Genomic DNA, 21,418 nt, shown 5'->3' on the forward strand with positions numbered 1-21,418 from the left:
GGAGGGGGTGAGAGTGAGAGACGGGAGGGGGTGAGAGTGAGAGACGGGGGGGAGATGAAGGGGGGAGACAGGAGACGGGGAGAGAGCAGGAGGGGAGAGAGGGGGAGACAGTGGCGGGGGAGAGACAGTGGGGGATGAGAGAGACGGGGGGACCGGGGGGAGGCAGAGGAGACGGGGGGACCGCTGGGGGAGGGGAGAGGGAGAGAGACAGGGGACCGGGGGGGGGGGCGAGGAGAAGACGGGGACCGGGGGGGAGGGAGAGAGAGAGACGGGGGACCGGGAGGAGGGAGAGAAGAGAGAGAGACGGAGGGGACCGGGGGGGGGGAGAGAGAGAGGAGAGGAGAGACGGACCGGGGGACCGGGGGGGGGAGAGAGAGAGAGAGAGAGACGGGGGACCGGGGGGGGGGGGGGGGGGGGGGGAGAGAGAGAGAGAGAGAGACTGGGGACCGGGGGGGGGGGGGGGGGAGAGAGAGAGAGACGGGGGACCGGGGGGGGGGGAGAGAGACGGGAGGGGGAGACAGGGGGGAGAGAGAGAGACAGGGGGGGAGAGAGAGAGAGACAGGGGTGAGAGACGGGGGGGGGGAGAGAGTGAGAGACGGGAGGGGGAGACGAGTGAAGGGAGACGGGAGGGGGAGAGAGTGAGAGACAGGGGGGGGAGACAGGAGACGGGAGAGAGCAGGAGGGGGAGACAGGGGGGGAGAAGAGCGGGAGACAGTGGGGGGAGAGAGAGACAGTAGGGGGGGAGAGAGCGGGAGACAGTGGGGGGAGAGAGAGGACAGTGGGGGGGAGAGAGAGACGGGGGGACCGGGGGGAGAGAGAGACGGGGACCGGGGGGGGGGAGAGAGAGAGACGGGGACCGGGGGGGGAGAGAGGAGAGAGAGAGACGGGGGACCGGGGGGAGAGCGGGAGATGGGAGGGGGAGACAGGGGGGAGAGAGAGAGAGAGACAGGAGGGGAGAGAGAGAGAGAGAGACAGGGGGGGGGGGGGAGAGAGACGGGGGGGGGGGGGGGAGAGATGGGGGGGGGGGGGGGGGGGGAAGAGACGGGGGGGGGGGGGGGGGGGAGAGAGAGAGACGGGGGGAAGAGAGAGAGACGGGGGGGGGAGAGAGCGCGAGACGGGAGGGGGAGACAGGGGGGAGAGAGAGAGACGTGGGGAAGAGAGAGAGACAGGGGGGGAGAGAGCGGGAGACAGTGGGGGGGGAGAGATGGACAGGCAGTAGAGCTATTTATGCTGTACTCAGATCCTGGGAGGGGAAAATAACTCTATTCAATGGCATCACAGCAGGCATTTAGTCTGTCACAGATGGCACCCTATTCCCTATGTAGTGCACTGCTTTAGATCAGAGCCCTATTCCCTATGTAGTGCACTGCTTTAGATCAGAGCCCTATTCCCTATATAGTGCACTGCTTTAGATCAGAGCCCTATTCCCTATATAGTGCACTGCTTTAGACCAGGACCCTATTCCCTATGTAGTGCACTGCTTTAGATCAGAGCCCTATTCCCTATATAGTGCACTGCTTTAGACCAGGACCCTATTCCCTATATAGTGCACTGCTTTAGATCAGAGCCCTATTCCCTATATAGTGCACTGCTTTAGACCAGGACCCTATTCCCTATGTAGTGCACTGCTTTAGACCAGGACCCTATTCCCTATATAGTGCACTGCTTTAGATCAGAGCCCTATTCCCTATATAGTGCACTGCTTTAGATCAGAGCCCTATTCCCTATATAGTACACTGCTTTAGACCAGGACCCTATTCCCTATGTAGTGCACTGCTTTAGATCAGAGCCCTATTCCCTATATAGTGCACTGCTTTAGATCAGGGCCCTATTCCCTATATAGTGCACTGCTTTAGACCAGGACCCTATTCCCTATATAGTGCACTGCTTTAGACCCTATTCCCTATATAGTGCACTGCTTTAGATCAGAGCCCTATTCCCTATGTAGTGCACTGCTTTAGATCAGAGCCCTATTCCCTATGTAGTGCACTGCTTTAGATCAGGGCCCTATTCCCTATATAGTGCACTGCTTTAGATCAGGGCCTTTATCAATGGCATCACAGGAGGCATTATATAGTAACAGAGCTATGGACCAGCCTGGCTAAAACACTTCACATTATATAGTAACAGAGCTATGGACCAGCCTGGCTAAAACACTTCACATTATATAGTAACAGAGCTATGGACCAGCCTGGCTAAAACACTTCACATTATATAGTAACAGAGCTATGGACCAGCCTGGCTAAAACACTTCACATTATATAGTAACAGAGCTGTACTGTAGGATGTTATTTCCCTGACAGGATGACCTCTAATGCTCTCTTTCTTTTTCTCCCCTCCCCCTCTCTCCCTTTCCCCTCCCCGTCTCTCTCTCTCTCCCCTCCCCGTCTCTCTCTCTCCCTTCCCTTCTCTCTCTCCCCTCCCCCTCTCTCCCTTTCCCTTCCCCCTCTCTCAGATATTCCAGACCAGTGCTCTCCATCTCCCTGTAATCCTCGAGGTACGGTGCGCTGTGAGGACCAAAAGGGCGACTTCCTCTGCCACTGCTTCACTGGCTGGACAGGAGTCCGTTGTGAGAAAGGTACTGTGACACGATCTACAGAAACTCAGTGGATTGGTCCACGTTGCAGCCCACTTGCTGATCCACCAATCACCTGGCGTCAGAAATAACTACTCATTACTAGTTTGAGATCAGTCAGTCACAATTTACCCACAATCCCTGATGTGATGCTGAGGAATAGGACCAGTGTATTGGGGACATAGAGTCTGGCCACATGGCCAGGGAGAAGGCTACTGTGTTATTGTTCGTCACACATACAAAGTGACAGAGGTGGGGACAGAGAGGATTTTCTACAGTGTCACACTCTCCAGAATGTGACAATGATCGGTACAGGGTGAGTCCTGTCCGACCTTGACTTGGACAGACAGTGACGAAGCATCTCCATCCACACAGACACACACACACACTCCGTCCCTGGAGTGCCACTGGGCTCTGTGTGAGTTGTCTGTATGTCTGTATGTCTCTTCTCTCTCTCTCTCTATGTCTCTCTCTATGTCTCTCTCTATGCCTCTCTATGCCTCTCTATGCCTCTCTATGCCTCTCTATGCCTCTCTATGTCTCTCTCTATGCCTCTCTATGCCTCTCTATGTCTCTCTATGTCTCTCTCTATGCCTCTATGCCTCTCTATGCCTCTCTATGCCTCTCTATGCCTCTCTATGCCTCTCTCTATGTCTCTCTCTATGTCTCTCTCTATGCCTCTCTATGTCTCTCTCTATGCCTCTCTATGCCTCTCTATGCCTCTCTATGCCTCACTATGTCTCTCTATGTCTCTCTCTATGTCTCTCTCTATGTCTCTCTCTATGTCTCTCTATGTCTCTCTATGCCTCTCTATGCCTCTCTATGCCTCTCTCTCTCTCTCTCTCTCTCTCTCTCTCTATGCCTCTCTATGCCTCTCTATGCCTCTCTATGCCTCTCTATGCCTCTCTATGCCTCTCTCTCTCTCTCTCTCTCTCTCTCTCTATGCCTCTCTATGCCTCTCTATGCCTCTCTATGCCTCTCTATGCCTCTCTATGTCTCTCTATGCCTCTCTCTCTCTCTCTATGCCTCTCTATGCCTCTCTATGCCTCTCTATGCCTCTCTATGCCTCTCTCTCTCTCTCTCTCTCTATGCCTCACTATGTCTCTCTATGTCTCTCTATGCCTCTCTGTCTCTCTATGCCTCTCTATGCCTCTCTATGCCTCTATACTAGTTTGAGATCAGTCAGTCACAATTTACCCACAATCCCTGATGTGATGCTGAGGAATAGGACCAGTGTATTGGGGACATAGAGTCTGGCCACATGGCCAGGGAGAAGGCTACTGTGTTATTGTTCGTCACACATACAAAGTGACAGAGGTGGGGACAGAGAGGATTTTCTACAGTGTCACACTCTCCAGAATGTGACAATGATCGGTACAGGGTGAGTCCTGTCCGACCTTGACTTGGACAGACAGTGACGAAGCATCTCCATCCACACAGACACACACACACACTCCGTCCCTGGAGTGCCACTGGGCTCTGTGTGAGTTGTCTGTATGTCTGTATGTCTCTTCTCTCTCTCTCTCTATGTCTCTCTCTATGTCTCTCTCTATGCCTCTCTATGCCTCTCTATGCCTCTCTATGTCTCTCTCTTTTTTATTTCATTTTTTATTTTTTTATTTCACCTTTATTTAACCAGGTAGGCTAGTTGAGAACAAGTTCTCATTTGCAACTGCGACCTGGCCAAGATAAAGCATAGCAGTGTGAGCATACAACAAAGAGTTACACATGGAGTAAACAATTAACAAGTCAATAACACAGTAGAAAACGAAGGGGGGGGTCTATATACAATGTGTGCAAAAGGCATGAGGAGGTAGGCAAATAATTACAATTTTGCAGATTAACACTGGAGTGATGAATGATCAGATGGTCATGTACAGGTAGAGATATTGGTGTGCAGAAGAGCAGAAAAGTAAATAAATAAAAAAACAGTACGGGGATGAGGTAGGTGAAAAGGGTGGGCTATTTACCAATAGACTATGTACAGCTGCAGCGATCGGTTAGCTGCTCAGATAGCTGATGTTTGAAGTTGGTGAGGGAGATGAAAGTCTCCAACTTCAGCGATTTTTGCAATTCGTTCCAGTCACAGGCAGCAGAGTACTGGAACGAAAGGCGGCCAAATGAGGTGTTGGCTTTAGGGATGATCAGTGAGATACACCTGCTGGAGCGCGTGCTACGGATGGGTGTTGCCATCGTGACCAGTGAGCTGAGATAAGGCGGAGCTTTACCTAGCATAGACTTGTAGATGACCTGGAGCCAGTGGGTCTGGCGACGAATATGTAGCGAGGGCCAGCCGACTAGAGCATACAAGTCGCAGTGGTGGGTAGTATAAGGTGCTTTAGTGACAAAACGGATGGCACTGTGATAGACTGCATCCAGTTTGCTGAGTAGAGTGTTGGAAGCCATTTTGTAGATGACATCGCCGAAGTCGAGGATCGGTAGGATAGTCAGTTTTACTAGGGTAAGCTTGGCGGCTTGAGTGAAGGAGGCTTTGTTGCGGAATAGAAAGCCGACTCTTGATTTGATTTTCGATTGGAGATGTTTGATATGAGTCTGGAAGGAGAGTTTGCAGTCTAGCCAGACACCTAGGTACTTATAGACGTCCACATATTCTAGGTCGGAACCATCCAGGGTGGTGATGCTAGTCGGGCATGCGGGTGCAGGCAGCGACCGGTTGAAAAGCATGCATTTGGTTTTACTAGCGTTTAAGAGCAGTTGGAGGCCACGGAAGGAGTGTTGTATGGCATTGAAGCTTGTTTGGAGGTTAGATAGCACAGTGTCCAAAGACGGGCCGAAAGTATATAGAATGGTGTCGTCTGCGTAGAGGTGGATCAGGGAATCGCCCGCAGCAAGAGCCCCTCTATGCCTCTCTATGCCTCTCTATGCCTCTCTCTATGTCTCTCTCTATGCCTCTCTATGTCTCTCTCTATGCCTCTCTATGCCTCTCTATGCCTCTCTATGCCTCTCTCTCTCTCTCTCTCTCTCTATGCCTCTCTATGCCTCTCTATGCCTCTCTATGCCTCTCTATGCCTCTCTCTCTATGCCTCTCTATGCCTCTCTATGCCTCTCTATGCCTCTCTATGCCTCTCTATGCCTCTCTATGTCTCTCTATGCCTCTCTCTATGCCTCTCTATGCCTCTCTATGCCTCTCTATGCCTCTCTATGCCTCTCTCTCTATGCCTCTCTATGCCTCTCTATGCCTCTCTCTCTCTCTCTCTCTATGCCTCACTATGTCTCTCTATGTCTCTCTCTATGTCTCTCTCTATGCCTCTCTATGTCTCTCTATGCCTCTCTATGCCTCTCTATGCCTCTCTCTCTCTCTCTCTCTCTCTCTATGCCTCTCTATGCCTCTCTATGCCTCTCTATGTCTCTCTATGCCTCTCTCTCTCTCTCTCTCTATGCCTCTCTATGCCTCTCTATGCCTCTCTATGCCTCTCTATGCCTCTCTATGCCTCTCTCTCTCTCTCTCTCTCTATGCCTCACTATGTCTCTCTATGCCTCTCTGTCTCTCTATGCCTCTCTATGCCTCTCTATGCCTCTCTATGCCTCTCTATGTCTCTCTCTATGCCTCTCTATGCCTCTCTGTCTCTCTCTATGCCTCTCTATGCCTCTCTATGCCTCTCTATGCCTCTATGCCTCTCTCTCTCTCTCTCTCTCTATGCCTCTCTATTCCTCTCTATGCCTCTCTCTATGCCTCTCTATGCCTCTCTATGCCTCTCTATGCCTCTCTATGCCTCTCTATGCCTCTCTATGCCTCTCTATTCCTCTCTCTATGCCTCTCTATGCCTCTCTATGCCTCTCTATGCCTCTCTCTATGCCTCTCTATTCCTCTCTATGCCTCTCTCTATGCCTCTCTATGCCTCTCTATGCCTCTCTATGCCTCTCTATGCCTCTCTATGCCTCTCTCTATGCCTCTCTATGCCTCTCTATGCCTCTCTATGCCTCTCTATGCCTCTCTATGTCTCTCTCTATGCCTCTCTATGCCTCTCTGTCTCTCTCTATGCCTCTCTATGCCTCTCTATGCCTCTCTATGCCTCTCTCTCTCTCTCTCTCTCTCTCTATGCCTCTCTATGCCTCTCTATGCCTCTCTCTATGCCTCTCTATGTCTCTCTATGTCTCTCTATGCCTCTCTATGCCTCTCTATGCCTCTCTCTCTCTCTCTCTCTCTCTCTCTCTGTCTCTCTCTATGTCTCTCTATGCCTCTCTATGCCTCTCTATGTCTCTCTCTATGCCTCTCTATGCCTCTCTATGCCTCTCTATGTCTCTCTGTCTCTCTCTATGCCTCTCTATGCCTCTCTATGCCTCTCTATGTCTCTCTCTATGTCTCTCTATGCCTCTCTATGCCTCTCTATGTCTCTCTCTATGCCTCTCTATGCCTCTCTATGCCTCTCTATGTCTCTCTGTCTCTCTCTATGCCTCTCTATGCCTCTCTATGTCTCTCTATGCCTCTCTGTCTCTCTCTATGCCTCTCTATGCCTCTCTATGTCTCTCTCTATGTCTCTCTATGCCTCTCTCTCTCTCTCTCTCTATGCCTCTCTCTCTCTCTCTCTCTATGCCTCTCTCTCTCTCTCTCTATGCCTCTCTATGCCTCTCTCTCTCTCTCTCTCTCTATGCCTCTCTCTCTCTCTCTATGCCTCTCTCTCTCCCTCCCTTTCTCTATGCCTCTCTATGCCTCTCTCTCTCCCTCCCTTTCTCTATGTCTCTCTGTCTCTGTATGTCGGTCGGGTCAATATGGACTGGATGTGCAGGAAGTGAACAGGTCACATGTAGAGCAGAATGAGAAGTCACATGACCCTGCGAAGAGAAGGTCAGCGCTGGGCTGGTTACATGGGGCTGGTGACCTGTCTCTACGGAGGGGGCTGGTGACCTGTCTCTGCAGGGGGGGGGGGGGCTGGTGACCTGTCTCTGGGGGGGGGACTCCATCTCTCACTATTCTGTGGTGACCCATCCTGCCACCCAGCCGTTGGTCGGCGGGGGAAGCCAGAACACAACGTGTCTGACTGACTCTGAGGCGGAGGCTTTTCCACTGGCCAACCACGCACACAGAAACCATTCAGCTCATCAGAGCTGTCACTCTAAGCCGCCGGAAAAGAGACGTGTGTGTGATTTATTTAGTTAAAGACGATGGATAAACGTTTTAATCAGAACTCACATTAGTGTCATGTGACACTTGGCTACGTTCAATGTAGTTGATGGATAAAGTGATTGGTTCATATTGTCACATGTCCTCTGTGTCTCTCCTGTGATTGGCAGATGTCAACGAGTGCATCAAGAAGAATGGAGGATGTAACCACGAGTGTAACAACACTATGGGTAGCTACCATTGCTCCTGTCACCGCGGTTACATGCTGGTCGGACCCCAGAGGTGTAACGGTAAGAGACACACACACACACACCTTACCTGAAGGAACTATTGAACTGTCCTTACTGTGTGTGTGTGTGTGTGCGTTTCAGACGTGAATGAGTGCCAGGATCCAGGTATGTGTGGGACAGCGAGGTGTGTGAACCAGGATGGAGCCTATGACTGTCTGTGTGAGACGGGATATGTTTACGACAACAACACCAAGACCTGCCTAGGTGAGCACTACACCAAAAACACACTACTCAGTACTGACACATTATATACACCAAGACCTGCCTAGGTGAGCACTACACCAAAAACACACTACTCAGTACTGACACATTATATACACCAAGACCTGCCTTGGTGAGCACTACACCAAAAACACTCTACTCAGTACTGACACATTATATACACCAAGACCTGCCTAGGTGAGCACTACACCAAAAACACTCTACTCAGTACTGACACATTATATACACCAAGACCTGCCTAGGTGAGCACTACACCAAAAACACACTACTCAGTACTGACACATTATATACACCAAGACCTGCCTTGGTGAGCACTACACCAAAAACACACTACTCAGTACTGACACATTATATACACCAAGACCTGCCTAGGTGAGCACTACACCAAAAACACACTACTCAGTACTGACACATTATATACACCAAGACCTGCCTAGGTGAGCACTACACCAAAAACACACTACTCAGTACTGACACATTATATACACCAAGACCTGCCTAGGTGAGCACTACACCAAAAACACACTACTCAGTACTGACACATTATATACACCAAGACCTGCCTTGGTGAGCACTACACCAAAAACACACTACTCAGTACTGACACATTATATACACCAAGACCTGCCTAGGTGAGCACTACACCAAAAACACACTACTCAGTACTGACACATTATATACACCAAGACCTGCCTAGGTGAGCACTACACCAAAAACACACTACTCAGTACTGACACAATATATACATGTAATACATACTATAATGTATAGAATACACTATATACAGTGCATTCAGAAAGTATTCAGACCCCTTGACTTTTTCCACATTTTGTTACGTTACAGCCTTGTTCTAAAATTGATTGATGACATACGGTTTTATTTTTAATCTACACACAATACCCCATAATGACATCACAATACCCCATAATGACATCACAATACCCCATAATGACATCACAATACCCCATAATGACATCACAATACCCCATAATGACATCACAATACCCCATAATGACATCACAATACCCCATAATGACAAAGTCAAAACAGGTTTTTAGAAATATTTGCAAATGTATTGAAAATAAAAAACAGATACCTTATTTACAGACCTTTTGCTGTGAGACTGGAAATTGAGCTCAGGTGCATCCTGTTTCCATTGATCATCCTAGAGATGTTTCTACAACTTGATTGGAGTCTACCTGTGGTGAATTACATTGATTGGACATGATTTGGAAAGGCACACACCGGTCTATATAAGGTCCCACAGTTGACAGAGCATGTCAACGGCATTGTACGTGGCGCTCTGAGACGGATTGTGTCGAGGCACAGATCTGGGGAAGTTAACCAAAACATTTCTGCAGCATTGAAGGTCCCCAAGAACACAGTGGCCTCCATCATTCTTAAATGGAAGATGTTTGGAATCACCAAGACTCTTCCTAGAGCTGGACACCCGGCCAAACTTAGCAATCGGGGGAGAAGGGCCATGGTCAGGGAGGTGACCAAGAACCCAATGGTCACTCTAACAGAGCTCCAGAGTTCCTCTATGGAGATGGGAGAACCTTCCAGAAGGACAACCAACTCTGCAGCACTCCACCAATCAGGCCTTTATGGTAGAGTGGCCAGACGGATTCTCGCTTGGATTCTCTGGTATGATGATACCAAGATTGAACTCTTTGTCCTGAATGCCAAGGGTCACATCTGGAGGAAACCGGGCACCATCCCTACGATGAAGCATGGTGGTGGCACCATCCCTACGGTGAAGAGTGGTGGCACCATCCCTACGGTGAAGCATGGTGGTGGCAACATCATGCTGTGGGAATGTTTTTCAGCGGCAGGGACTGGGAGACAGAGTACAGAGAGATCCTTGATGAAAACCTGCTCCAGAGCGCTGAGGACCTCAGACTGGGGTCTAAGGTTCACCTTCCAACAGGTCAACATGACCTTAAGCACACAGCCAAGGAAACACAGGAGCGGCTTCGGGACAAAGTCTTTGAATGTCCTTGAGTTGCCCAACCAGAGCCCTGACTTGAACCCGATCAAACATCTCTGGAGAGACCTGAAATTAGCTGTGCTGTGACGCTCCCCATCCAACCTGACAGAGCTTGAGAGGATCTGCAGAGAAGAATGGGAGAAACTATATAATACAGGTGTGCCAAGCTTGTAGCTTCATACCCAAGAAGACTTGAGGCTGTAATCACTGCCAAAGTTGCTTCAACAAAGTAAAAAGTTGGAAAACTTCATTTAAAAAAAAAAAGTCAAGGTGTCTGAATACATTTTGAATGCTGTGTGTGTGACACAGCCAGGTGTAGCTAGTCTAGTGGTGCAGCCAGCTGTCCTTCATACATACCAACACACACACACAGTCATACACACATACACACGCCAGTGGAGGCTGGTGGGAGGCGCTATAGAAGGACCGGCTCATTGTAATGGAATGTAATAAATGGAGTCCAACGTTTCATGTTTTTGGATACTAATTCCAGACATTTACAATGAGCCTGTTCTCCAATAGCTCCTCCTACCAGCCTCCACTGACATACACAATCTCTCTCTCACACACTCTGAGACACACACACACTCACACACACACACACACACACAGACCACTGCCACACACACACAGACCACTGCCACACACACACACACACACACACCGACACACACTCACACACACACACACAGACCACTGCCACACACACACACACACACAGACCGCTGCCACACACACACACACAGACCACTGCCACACACACACAGACCACTCTGCCTCGACTGCCAAAGTTTTTTTTTTACAAGACCGATCTCTATCTGCACGACATCCTCTCCTGCCAAACGCTCAATGGTCCTTATAAATGTCATTGGGAAATGTAATCCTAGTCTTTTATTTGTCAAACAAGTTTGTTCCTGTCTTGCATTCAACTTACTGAGAGAGAGGAGAGGGGAGGAAGGGAAGGAAGGAGGGAGGGAGGGAGGGAGAGAAAGGGAAAGTGGGGGTGGGAGAGAGAGAGAGAAAGGGAAAGCGGGGGAGGGAGGGAGGCGGTCACAGAGTTACTCTTTAGAAGAACTAACATTTATCCATCTGTATCATAATAAACCTCATGGCCTTCTAAGGTCATTCAGACAGACAGGGACAGACGTTCTGGCTTCATCCCAAATGGTTCCCCATTCCCTATGTAGTGCACTACTTTAGACCCCGGCTGTAGGGGAATAAGGTGCCATTTGGGACATGGTTCAGTTGACATCAGGAGAGATCTAAGTCAGGAGTTGTTCCTCCATCTGTTGATGCTGATAACATTTTAGAGACGTTGTTTTTCACTTCAGTGGTTTTCTCCCCCTGCCTTGTCTGGTGGTTGTAGTTCCAGAGATGGACCAATGGACACCCTTCTCTCTTTTTTCTCCCTCCCTCTCTCTCTCTCTCTCCCCCTCCCTCTTTCTCTCTCTCTCTCTCCCTCCCTCTCTCTCTCTCTCCCTCCCTCTCTCTCTCTCCCCCTCCCTCTTTCTCTCTCTCTCTCCCCCTCCCTCTTTCTCTCTCTCTCTCCCCCTCCCTCTTTCTCTCTCTCTCTCCCCCTCCCTCTTTCTCTCTCTCTCTCCCCCTCCCTCTTTCTCTCTCTCTCCCCCTCCCTCTCCCCCCCATCCCCCCTCTCTGTCAGATGTGGACGAGTGTGAGCAGGGAGTGTGTGAGGAGTGTGTGAACACACCCGGTAGTTTCCGGTGTTTCTGTGACGGTCGGCAGGGCAAGAAGTTGAGCCACGACCTCAGGAGCTGTCAGGTAAAAAGTCCCCACTCACATTGTCAAGTCCCGTAGAAAACATTATCCAGACCCGTAGAAAACATTATCCGGACCTGTAGAAAACATTATCCGGACCTGTAGAAAACATTATCCGGACCTGTAGAAAACATTATCCGGACCTGTAGAAAACATTATCCAGACCTGTAGAAAACATTATCCAGACCTGTAGAAAACATTATCCAGACCTGTAGAAAACATTATCCAGACCTGTAGAAAACATTATCCAGACCTGTAGAAAACATTATCCGGACCTGTAGAAAACATTATCAGGACCCGTAGAAAACATTATCCAGACCTGTAGAAAACATTATCAGGACCTGTAGAAAACATTATCAGGATCTGTAGAAAACACATCTATTAGTCCGGGATTCAGTCAAAGGTTAATTATCGACACGCAGCACTGTACTCTAGACCAGGGCTCCCAACCCTCTTCCTGGAGATCTACCGTCCTGTGGATGTTCAGTCTACTAGCTACTTTCAGACACAAATGAGAGTTCACATCACTGACCATTTCTCACCCGAGCAGAGCTGGTTCGGCTGTTGTCATGTTATCCAGAGCGTTGGTGACTGTAACTGTGCTGCTTGTAACAATTTAATTGTTTTTTTGCCGACACTGGTTATATTCAACAGTGTAGCGCGTTCGCAAATTCCTCAGTTATTCTGCGCTCTGAAATCGGAGTAGATAGCCAGAGTGAATTAACTGCTGCAACACTAGACTAATTCCTCCCCCTCTCTCTCCTCCCCCCTCTCTCTCCTCCCCCTCTCTCTCCCCCACCTCTCTCTCCTCCCCTCTCTCTCTCCTCCCCCCACCTCTCTCTCTCCTCCCCTCTCTCTCTCCTCCCCCCACCTCTTCTCCCCCCCCCCCCCTACCTCCTCCCCCCGTCTCTCCCCCTCCAGGAGATCACTACATGCGTCTCTCTCACCATGAAGAGGAACTCCCGTTCTCTCTACCTGGGCCGAATGTTCAGCGGAGTCCCAGTGGTCAGGCTACGCTTCCGTAGGAGAGTCCAGACTGGGTAGGCCTTACCTTTGACCTCTAACCTTTTAACCTTACTGCAGGAGAGTCCAGACTGGGTAGGCCTTACCTTTAACCTCTAACCTTTTAACCTTACCGCAGGAGAGTCCAGACTGGGTAGGCCTTACCTTTGACCTCTACCCTTTTAACCTTACTGCAGGAGAGTCCAGACTGGGTAGGCCTTACCTTTAACCTCTAACCTTTTAACCTTACCGCAGGAGAGTCCAGACTGGGTAGGCCTTACCTTTGACCTCTAACCTTTTAACCTTACCGCAGGAGAGTCCAGACTGGGTAGGCCTTACCTTTGACCTCTAACCTTTTAACCTTACCGCAGGAGAGTCCAGACTGGGTAGGCCTTACCTTTGACCTCTAACCTTTTAACCTTACCGCAGGAGAGTCCAGACTGGGTAGGCCTTACCTTTGACCTCTAACCTTTTAACCTTACCAGTCTCCTGAGGTTTCAACCTCTTTTCCAATAGACCTGGAAAGATGCCAGCAAGGCATAAGCAGTGTAAGGGTTCGTAGTTCCAACCAGTCTTGTACCATTGTAGAATTATATTACATCCTGTCTTTGTCTCTCCCTCCTCTAGCTTCTCAGCTGAGTTTGACCTCCGTACCTTTGACCCAGAGGGGGTCATCTTCTTCGCTGGTGGTCACCTGAACAGTTCTTGGATTGTTCTTGCAATGCATCATGGGAAACTGGAGCTGCAGCTGAGGTACGGGGCGGTCAGCCGGGTCACCAGCAGCGGGCCTGCCGTCAACGACGGACAGTGGAGAAAGGTAAGAGGTTATTCTGGGGTTTACAAGGTGGGGGGGGTGTAACTTATGGGTTGGGTCTCAATAGTCTAAAGTGGCATCTCCTCTCCTGAGGGGTCGTTGACTCAGTTGTGCATCCCAAATGGCCCCCTATTCCCTATGTAGTGCACTACTTTTTGGAGGAGGTGTTACTGGGGACCTGGTCAGAATGTGTGCTGTATAGGAAGTAGGATATCATTTGGGACTGAGACACTGTAGGATAAGAACGTGTCAAATGTTGTTTTGTTTTTTTACAATTTGAGCTCCTGTCTTTTCTGATTGGTCTGTAGATCTCAGTGGAGGAGCAGGGGCGGAGTCTGGTGATTAAGATTGACAGGGAGGCAGTGATGAAGATAGCTGTGAATGGAGATCTGTTCACCCTGAAGAAAGGCATGCATGAACTCAACCTGACTGTAGGGGGCGTCCCTTTCAAAGAGGACAGTCTCATCAACCAGGTTAGGGGGGGTGGGGTCTGTTCTCTCTACAATCTCTGTTATGGGGAGATGTGCGTGTTGTGTTCTCTGCCTAATGTGTGTTCTCCAGGTGAACCCGAGGTTTGATGGCTGTATGCGTGAGTGGCGCTGGTTAACCGGAGAGGATACGTCCATTCAGGAGACCATCAGGTCTAATGACAACATGCAGTGTTTCAGTACAGAAAACCCCGGAACCTATTACCCTGGGACAGGCTTCGCTCTGTTCAACATCACATACGGTGGGTCTGGTGTGTGTGTGTGTGTGTGTGTGTGTGTGTGTACGTCTCTATGCATCTTCTGATTTGTATGTATCGTTTACACATTGACCTGTGTGTGTATAACCACATCTCTCACATATAACCACATCTCTCTCCCAGCATACTCCTGAGTATCCAGCTGACTCATCTCTCTCCCCCAGCAGAGTCCCAGTCTCTGAGTATCCAGCTGACTCATCTCTCTCCCCCAGTAGAGTCCCAGTCTCTGAGTATCCAGCTGACTCTCATCTCTCTCCCCCAGCAGAGTCCCAGTCTCTGAGTATCCAGCTGACTCATCTCTCTCCCCCAGCAGAGTCCCAGTCTCTGAGTATCCAGCTGACTCATCTCTCTCCCCCAGCAGAGTCCCAGTCTCTGAGTATCCAGCTGACTCATCTCTCTCCCCCAGCAGAGTCCCAGTCTCTGAGTATCCAGCTGACTCATCTCTCTCCCCCAGCAGAGTCCCAGTCTCTGAGTATCCAGCTGACTCATCTCTCTCCCCCAGCAGAGTCCCAGTCTCTGAGTATCCAGCTGACTCATCTCTCTCCCCCAGCAGAGTCCCAGTCTCTGAGTATCCAGCTGACTCTGAGACCAGCCTCCACTGTTGGGGTTCTCTTGGCCCTGGTTTATCAGGACAGCGTCCCTCTCTCCATCTCTCTCTCCGACTACCACAGAGACAACCAGGAGTGGCGGGAGGTGAGAGGTTACTTGGCCCGATTCTTTCTGTCTGTCTGTCTGTCTGTCTGACTCTGTCTGTCTGACTCTGACGTCTGTCTGTCTGACTCTGACGTCTGTCTGTCTGACTCTGACGTCTGTCTGTCTGACTCTGACGTCTGTCTGTCTGACTCTGACGTCTGTCTGTCTGACTCTGACGTCTGTCTGTCTGACTCTGACGTCTGTCTGTCCTGTCCTGTCCTGTCCTGTCCTGTCCTGTCCTGTCCTGTCTTGTCCTGTCCTGTCCTGTCCTGTCCTGTCCTGTCCTGTCTTGTCCTGTCCTGTCCTGTCCTGTCTTGTCTTAATGTGCTTTATTGGCATGATGTAACAATGTAGATATTGAGAAAGCTTACTTTGGAGATTTACAATATGAACATAATTAAAATACTATTGTCAGGGACAACAGTAACAACAATAATCAAGGGTCAAAATAACCATTGAACGATAACAATGGAGGACATGTGCAGGTTGGTTGGTCAGTCAGACACTGTGGCAGGCAGCAATGTAGTGCTCTGTCAACCCACAGCTCTCTGTGTCCTCCCCCAACAGGATGGGTAGCCTTCTCTCATCAGAGAGGTCTTTGAAACCTTGAATAAGGGTTTCAAATTTGGGGAAATTAAACTCTCTAATTGTTTTATATTTTTGACATTTTGTCAGGAAATGCAGCTCCGTCTCAGGTTCTGCTGTGGTGTCGATTTAGGGCCAGAGAGCACTGCGTTGTTTGTGTTTCCCAATAAGTAATGTAGTTTTGTTTTGACTGTGTTGTAATTTGGTTTATTCTGATTGATTGGATGTTCTGGTCCTGAGGCTTCAGTGTGTTAGTAGAACAGGTGTGTGAACTCAGGACCAGCTGGATGAGGGGACTGAGGCTTCAGTTTGTTAGTAGAACAGGTGTGGGAACTCAGGACCAGCTGGATGAGGGGACTGAGGCTTCAGTTTGTTAGTAGAACAGGTGTGGGAACTCAGGACCAGCTGGATGAGGGGACTGAGGCTTCAGTTTGTTAGTAGAACAGGTGTGTGAACTCAGGACCAGCTGGATGAGGGGACTGAGGCTTCAGTATGTTAGTAGAACAGGTGTGTGAACTCAGGACCAGCTGGATGAGGGGACTGAGGCTTCAGTATGTTAGTAGAACAGGTGTGTGAACTCAGGACCAGCTGGATGAGGGGACTGAGGCTTCAGTTTGTTAGTAGAACAGGTGTGTGAACTCAGGACCAGCTAGATGAGGGGACTGAGGTTTCAGTGTGTTAGTAGAACAGGTTAGTGAACTCAGGACCAGCTGGATGAGGGGACTGAGGTTTCAGTGTGTTAGTAGAACAGGTTAGTGAATTCAGGACCAGCTGGATGAGGGGACTGAGGTTTCAGTGTGTTAGTAGAACAGGTGTGTGAACTCAGGACCAGCTGGATGAGGGGACTGTCTTCTTTGCTCAGCTCTTGGTATTGCAGGGCTTGGTAATGATATGTCACTGTATGTTTCTAAAACCGAATTGTTTTTTAAAGTTTCTATTAATGGATATTGGTCTAATTCTGCCCTGCGTGCATGGCTCCCTGACTCGCTGTCTGACTCTGACCTCTCTCTGTCTGTCTGACTCTGACCTCTCTCTGTCTGTCTGTCTGTCTGACTCTGACCTCTCTCTCTGACTCTGACGTCTGTCTGTCTGACTCTGACCTCTCTGTCTGTCTGACTCTGACCTCTCTGTCTGTCTGACTCTGACCTCTGTCTGTCTGTCTGAATTCATGTTTTGTTTGTCTCGAGTGTGATGTCTGACTGTCTGTTTCTCTCTCTCTCCCCCCCCCCCCCAGTATGTCCTGGTCTCTGTGGGTGATGTGATCGTGGCCAGCGCCCCGGCCTTCCTGTGTGATGCAGAGGTTCATGAGGTCAATGTGACGGTCAGTGGGAACCTGACCATACTAGAGGTGGACGGTCAGCCTGGACAGAGTCACACCACACCTGGACAGGAGACGGTTGACCTCAGCCTGCCTTCAACCACCTTTATAGGAGGGCTCCCCGGTGAGTTAGATGGGTATAGGAGGGCTCCCTGGTGAGTTAGATGGGTATAGGAGGGCTCCCCGGTGAGGTAGATGGGTATAGGAGGGCTCCCCGGTGAGGTAGATGGGTATAGGAGGGCTCCCCGGTGAGGTAGATGGGTATAGGAGGGCTCCCAGGTGAGGTAGATGGGTATAGGAGGGCTCCCCGGTGAGTTAGATGGGTATAGGAGGGCTCCCCGGTGAGGTAGATGGGTATAGGAGGGCTCCCCGGTGAGGTAGATGGGTATAGGAGGGCTCCCCGGTGAGGTAGATGGGTATAGGAGGGCTCCCAGGTGAGTTAGATGGGTATAGGAGGGCTCCCCGGTGAGTTAGACGGGTATAGGAGGGCTCCCCGGTGAGTTAGACGGGTATAGGAGGGCTCCCCGGTGAGTTAGATGGGTATAGGAGGGCTCCCCGGTGAGTTAGATGGGTATAGGAGGGCTCCCCGGTGAGTTAGATGGGTATAGGAGGGCTCCCCGGTGAGTTAGATGGGTATGGGAGGGCTCCCCGGTGAGGTAGATGGGTATAGGAGGGCTCCCAGGTGAGTTAGATGGGTATAGGAGGGCTCCCCGGTGAGTTAGACGGGTATAGGAGGGCTCCCCGGTGAGTTAGATGGGTATAGGAGGGCTCCCCGGTGAGTTAGATGGGTATAGGAGGGCTCCCCGGTGAGTTAGATGGGTATAGGAGGGCTCCCCGGTGAGTTAGATGGGTATAGGAGGGCTCCCCGGTGAGTTAGATGGGTATAGGAGGGCTCCCCGGTGAGTTAGATGGGTATGGGAGGGATCCCCAGTGAGGTAGACGGGTTTAGGAGGGATCCCCAACAAACACCCAGTTACGAACAAAGAGCCCCACACACACACAGTTTCGCCATTACCATTAACCACTTCTCCTGGTGGCATTAATTTCCGTTCTGACCCCTGACCTGTGACCTCTAACCCCTGTACCAGACGTGCCCCTGGTGTCGACCCTGGTGTCGTCGTTCTACAGCGGCTGCATGGAGGTGACGATCAACGGCCTGGCTCTGGACCTGGACGAGGCCTTCCACAAACACAACGACATCCGCTCCCACTCCTGTCCTCTGCTGGGGGGGGCCTTGTGACCGCTGCAGTCCCCTTCAGCCCCGTCCTCACTGGAGCAGGGGGGAGTTGCCCCTAGACACTGATCTTGGGTCAGTTTGACATTTCCCCAACAGGATTAGGGGGAATGGAAGCTGATCCTAGATCTGTAGCAAGGGGAGACTTCACCCTGTCCACTACAGTCCACCATAACCCACAGGGCCTTAACCTAAGCACGGACTGAGTCCCAAATAGCACTCTATTCCCTATGTGACCCCTATGGGTTCTGGTCAAAACTAGTGCACTATTTAGGGAATAGGGTGCCATTTGGAATGTACCCAGGAGCTGGCCGAGTGGCCAACCCTTCTGCTGACCAACTCTCAGTCATTCTGCCCTCAGCGTGATTGAATGTAGGAGCAGCACTCTCACATCTGAGGTTGCAGGTGCGTAGGAAAATTCAGTGATATCTCAAAAACAAAAATCCAATATTTCACACGGCTCTTTCACACAGTATGTTTTAGTGTAATGAGCTTATGTATCGGCCTCACGGCCTTCGTCAGAGCTCACGGCCTTCGTCAGAGCTCACGGCCTTCGTCAGAGCTCACAGTGATCAAACTGGATCCATAAGTGGAATAACTGGCAGTACTCCAGAAGAGGTTTGGTCAACTGACCCAGTCCATTGTGGAACAAACCCTATAAGGTGTGTGGGGGTGTAATTCAGTAGCACAAGGCTTTGTTGTTGTAAAACTTGCACACCATCGCAGGTGAAAATGGACTGAGTTTAATAAAAACATCTGTTCGGTGCTTTTCCAACTTACTGCAAACTTAGTCTACCTGCAATTTAGCTCTGCACACTGCCTACAGATTACAGCATAGGGCCTTCTGTTAATATGACCCCATTAAAGACCCTTCCTTCCCCTCCCAAACCATGCTTCTAGTCCTCCACAGTTACATCCACCCCACCGTCAGCCAATGAAACACTCCAATACTGTCCCCCTTTCACATGCCCCGCCCTCCTTCCCTCAGTATCACCAATCAGCACATGCCAGGAACACACTTTAAGCCAATCAGACGAGGCTAATTAACATGCAGTAACCAATCAGACACACTGGGAAGGGCATCAAGAGCACTGCTTCACCCCACTGAGCTACTGAGAGAATAGGAGTGGAAGTGTTGTAATATACTGTATGTGTAAATAATGTGATGCTTTTTAGAAAAAAAAGACAAAAGGAAACAAATAAAGACCTGAACACATTGAGATAATCACCCAAAACAGTTCCACTTCTCTACAGAATGTCAGAACAAACATCATCATCATTTCATTAGGCCAGAAAGGGCTACAGTATTTCCTCCTCTGGGATCGAGAGTTTCTGATGAGTTTCACAATGGAGCGATCGATGGTTTTCTCCTCTGTGTTGTGTGTTTATTATACTATAGGTTTGTTTGGCTGCTGATTTGTTCTCCTGTCTTTAAGTCTTTACATCCCTGATCACATCAATTCAGTCTGATTTGAAAACGTAATAAAGATGATGACATGGGAGTTTTAAAACTGGTTGTGGAGAGATTTATTTTTTTTCATTGTGCTGCTCATTATGTCTTAGCCCAGTGTGACCATGATAATGTCCCAAATGGGACCCGATGTAGTCCACTAGTTTTGACCAGGGCCCTGGTCATCAGAGCTGAACACTGCAACTACATCACATGACCACTAGGTGGAGCCAGAAGCGTAATAACAAATCACATGGTTCAGTCAGTATTTTTTTTTATAATGTAAAACATTTTAATACCAGGATCCCACCACAGTGAGAGAAGTTGGTTCACATTTCAAACATTTGGTTCTCCTCTCAATTTATGTTCCAGTTAATCGCTGACACAAGCCCTTCCTACTCTCTGACCCAAGTCCTTCCAGTCTCTGACCCAAGCCCTTCCTACTCTCTGACCCAAGCCCTTCCTACTCTCTGACCCAAGCCCTTCCTACTCTCTGACCCAAGCCCTTCCAGTCTCTGACCCAAGCACTTCCTACTCTCTGACCCAAGCCCTTCCTACTCTCTGACCCAAGCCCTTCCTACTCTCTGACCCAAGCCCTTCCTACTCTCTGAACCAAGCCCTTCCTACTCTCTGACCCAAGCCCTTCCTACTCTCTGAACCAAGCCCTTCCTACTCTCTGACCCAAGCCCTTCCTACTCTCTGACCCAAACCCTTCCTACTCTCTGACCCAAGCCCTTCCTACTCTCTGACCCAAGCCCTTCCTACTCTCTGACCCAAGCCCTTCCTACTCTCTGACTCAAGCCCTTCCTACTCTCGGACCCAAGCCCTTCCTACTCTCTGACCCAAGCCCTTCCTACTCTCTGAACCAAGCCCTTCCTACTCTCTGACCCAAGCCCTTCCTACTCTCTGAACCAAGCCCTTCCTACTCTCTGACCCAAGCCCTTCCTACTCTCTGACCCAAGCCCTTCCTACTCTCTGACCCAAGCCCTTCCTTCTCACTGACCCAAGCCCTTCCTACTCTCTGAACCAAGCCCTTCCTACTCTCTGACCCAAGCCCTTCCTACTCTCTGAACCAAGCCCTTCCTACTCTCTGACCCAAGCCCTTCCTACTCTCTGAACCAAGCCCTTCCTACTCTCTGACCCAAGCCCTTCCTACTCTCTGACCCAAGCCCTTCCTACTCTCTGAACCAAGCCCTTCCTACTCTCTGACCCAGGCCCTTCCTACTCTCTGACCCAGGCCCTTCCTACTCTCTGACCCAAACCCTTCCTACTCTCTGACTCAAGCCTTTCCTACTCTCTGACCCAGGCCCTTCCTACTCTCGGACCCAAGCCCATCCTACTCTCTGATTCAAGCCCTTCCTACTCTCGGACCCAAGCCCTTCCTACTCTCGGACCCAAGCCCTTCCTACTCTCTGACCCAAGCCCTTCCTACTCTCTGAACCAAGCCCTTCCTACTCTCTGACCCAAGCCCTTCCTACTCTCTGACCCAAGCCCTTCCTACTCTCTGACCCAAGCCCTTCCTACTCTCTGACCCAAGCCCTTCCTTCTCACTGACCCAAGCCCTTCCTACTCTCTGAACCAAGCCCTTCCTACTCTCTGACCCAAGCCCTTCCTACTCTCTGAACCATGCCCTTCCTACTC

General features: G+C 50.1%; 1 protein-coding gene across 1 annotated transcript in view; it reads left to right on the forward strand.

Annotated features, from left to right (window-relative positions):
• The window catches only part of LOC116373443 (growth arrest-specific protein 6-like), a 26,869-nt gene extending 7,031 nt beyond the window's left edge, over positions 1–19,838 (forward strand). The window contains 11 exon segments of the mRNA XM_031822056.1: positions 2,456–2,578; positions 7,829–7,948; positions 8,030–8,152; positions 11,821–11,939; positions 12,858–12,976; positions 13,566–13,755; positions 14,061–14,225; positions 14,314–14,482; positions 15,048–15,190; positions 17,010–17,217; positions 18,182–19,838. Of these exon segments, the coding sequence (XP_031677916.1) occupies positions 2,456–2,578; positions 7,829–7,948; positions 8,030–8,152; positions 11,821–11,939; positions 12,858–12,976; positions 13,566–13,755; positions 14,061–14,225; positions 14,314–14,482; positions 15,048–15,190; positions 17,010–17,217; positions 18,182–18,333 (1,631 nt within the window). The 3' untranslated portion in view covers positions 18,334–19,838.
• The last annotated feature ends 1,580 nt before the right edge of the window (positions 19,839–21,418 follow it).

This window comes from Oncorhynchus kisutch, unplaced genomic scaffold, assembly GCF_002021735.2.
Source record: "Oncorhynchus kisutch isolate 150728-3 unplaced genomic scaffold, Okis_V2 scaffold4054, whole genome shotgun sequence".
In the NCBI taxonomy this organism is placed as follows: domain Eukaryota; kingdom Metazoa; phylum Chordata; class Actinopteri; order Salmoniformes; family Salmonidae; genus Oncorhynchus; species Oncorhynchus kisutch.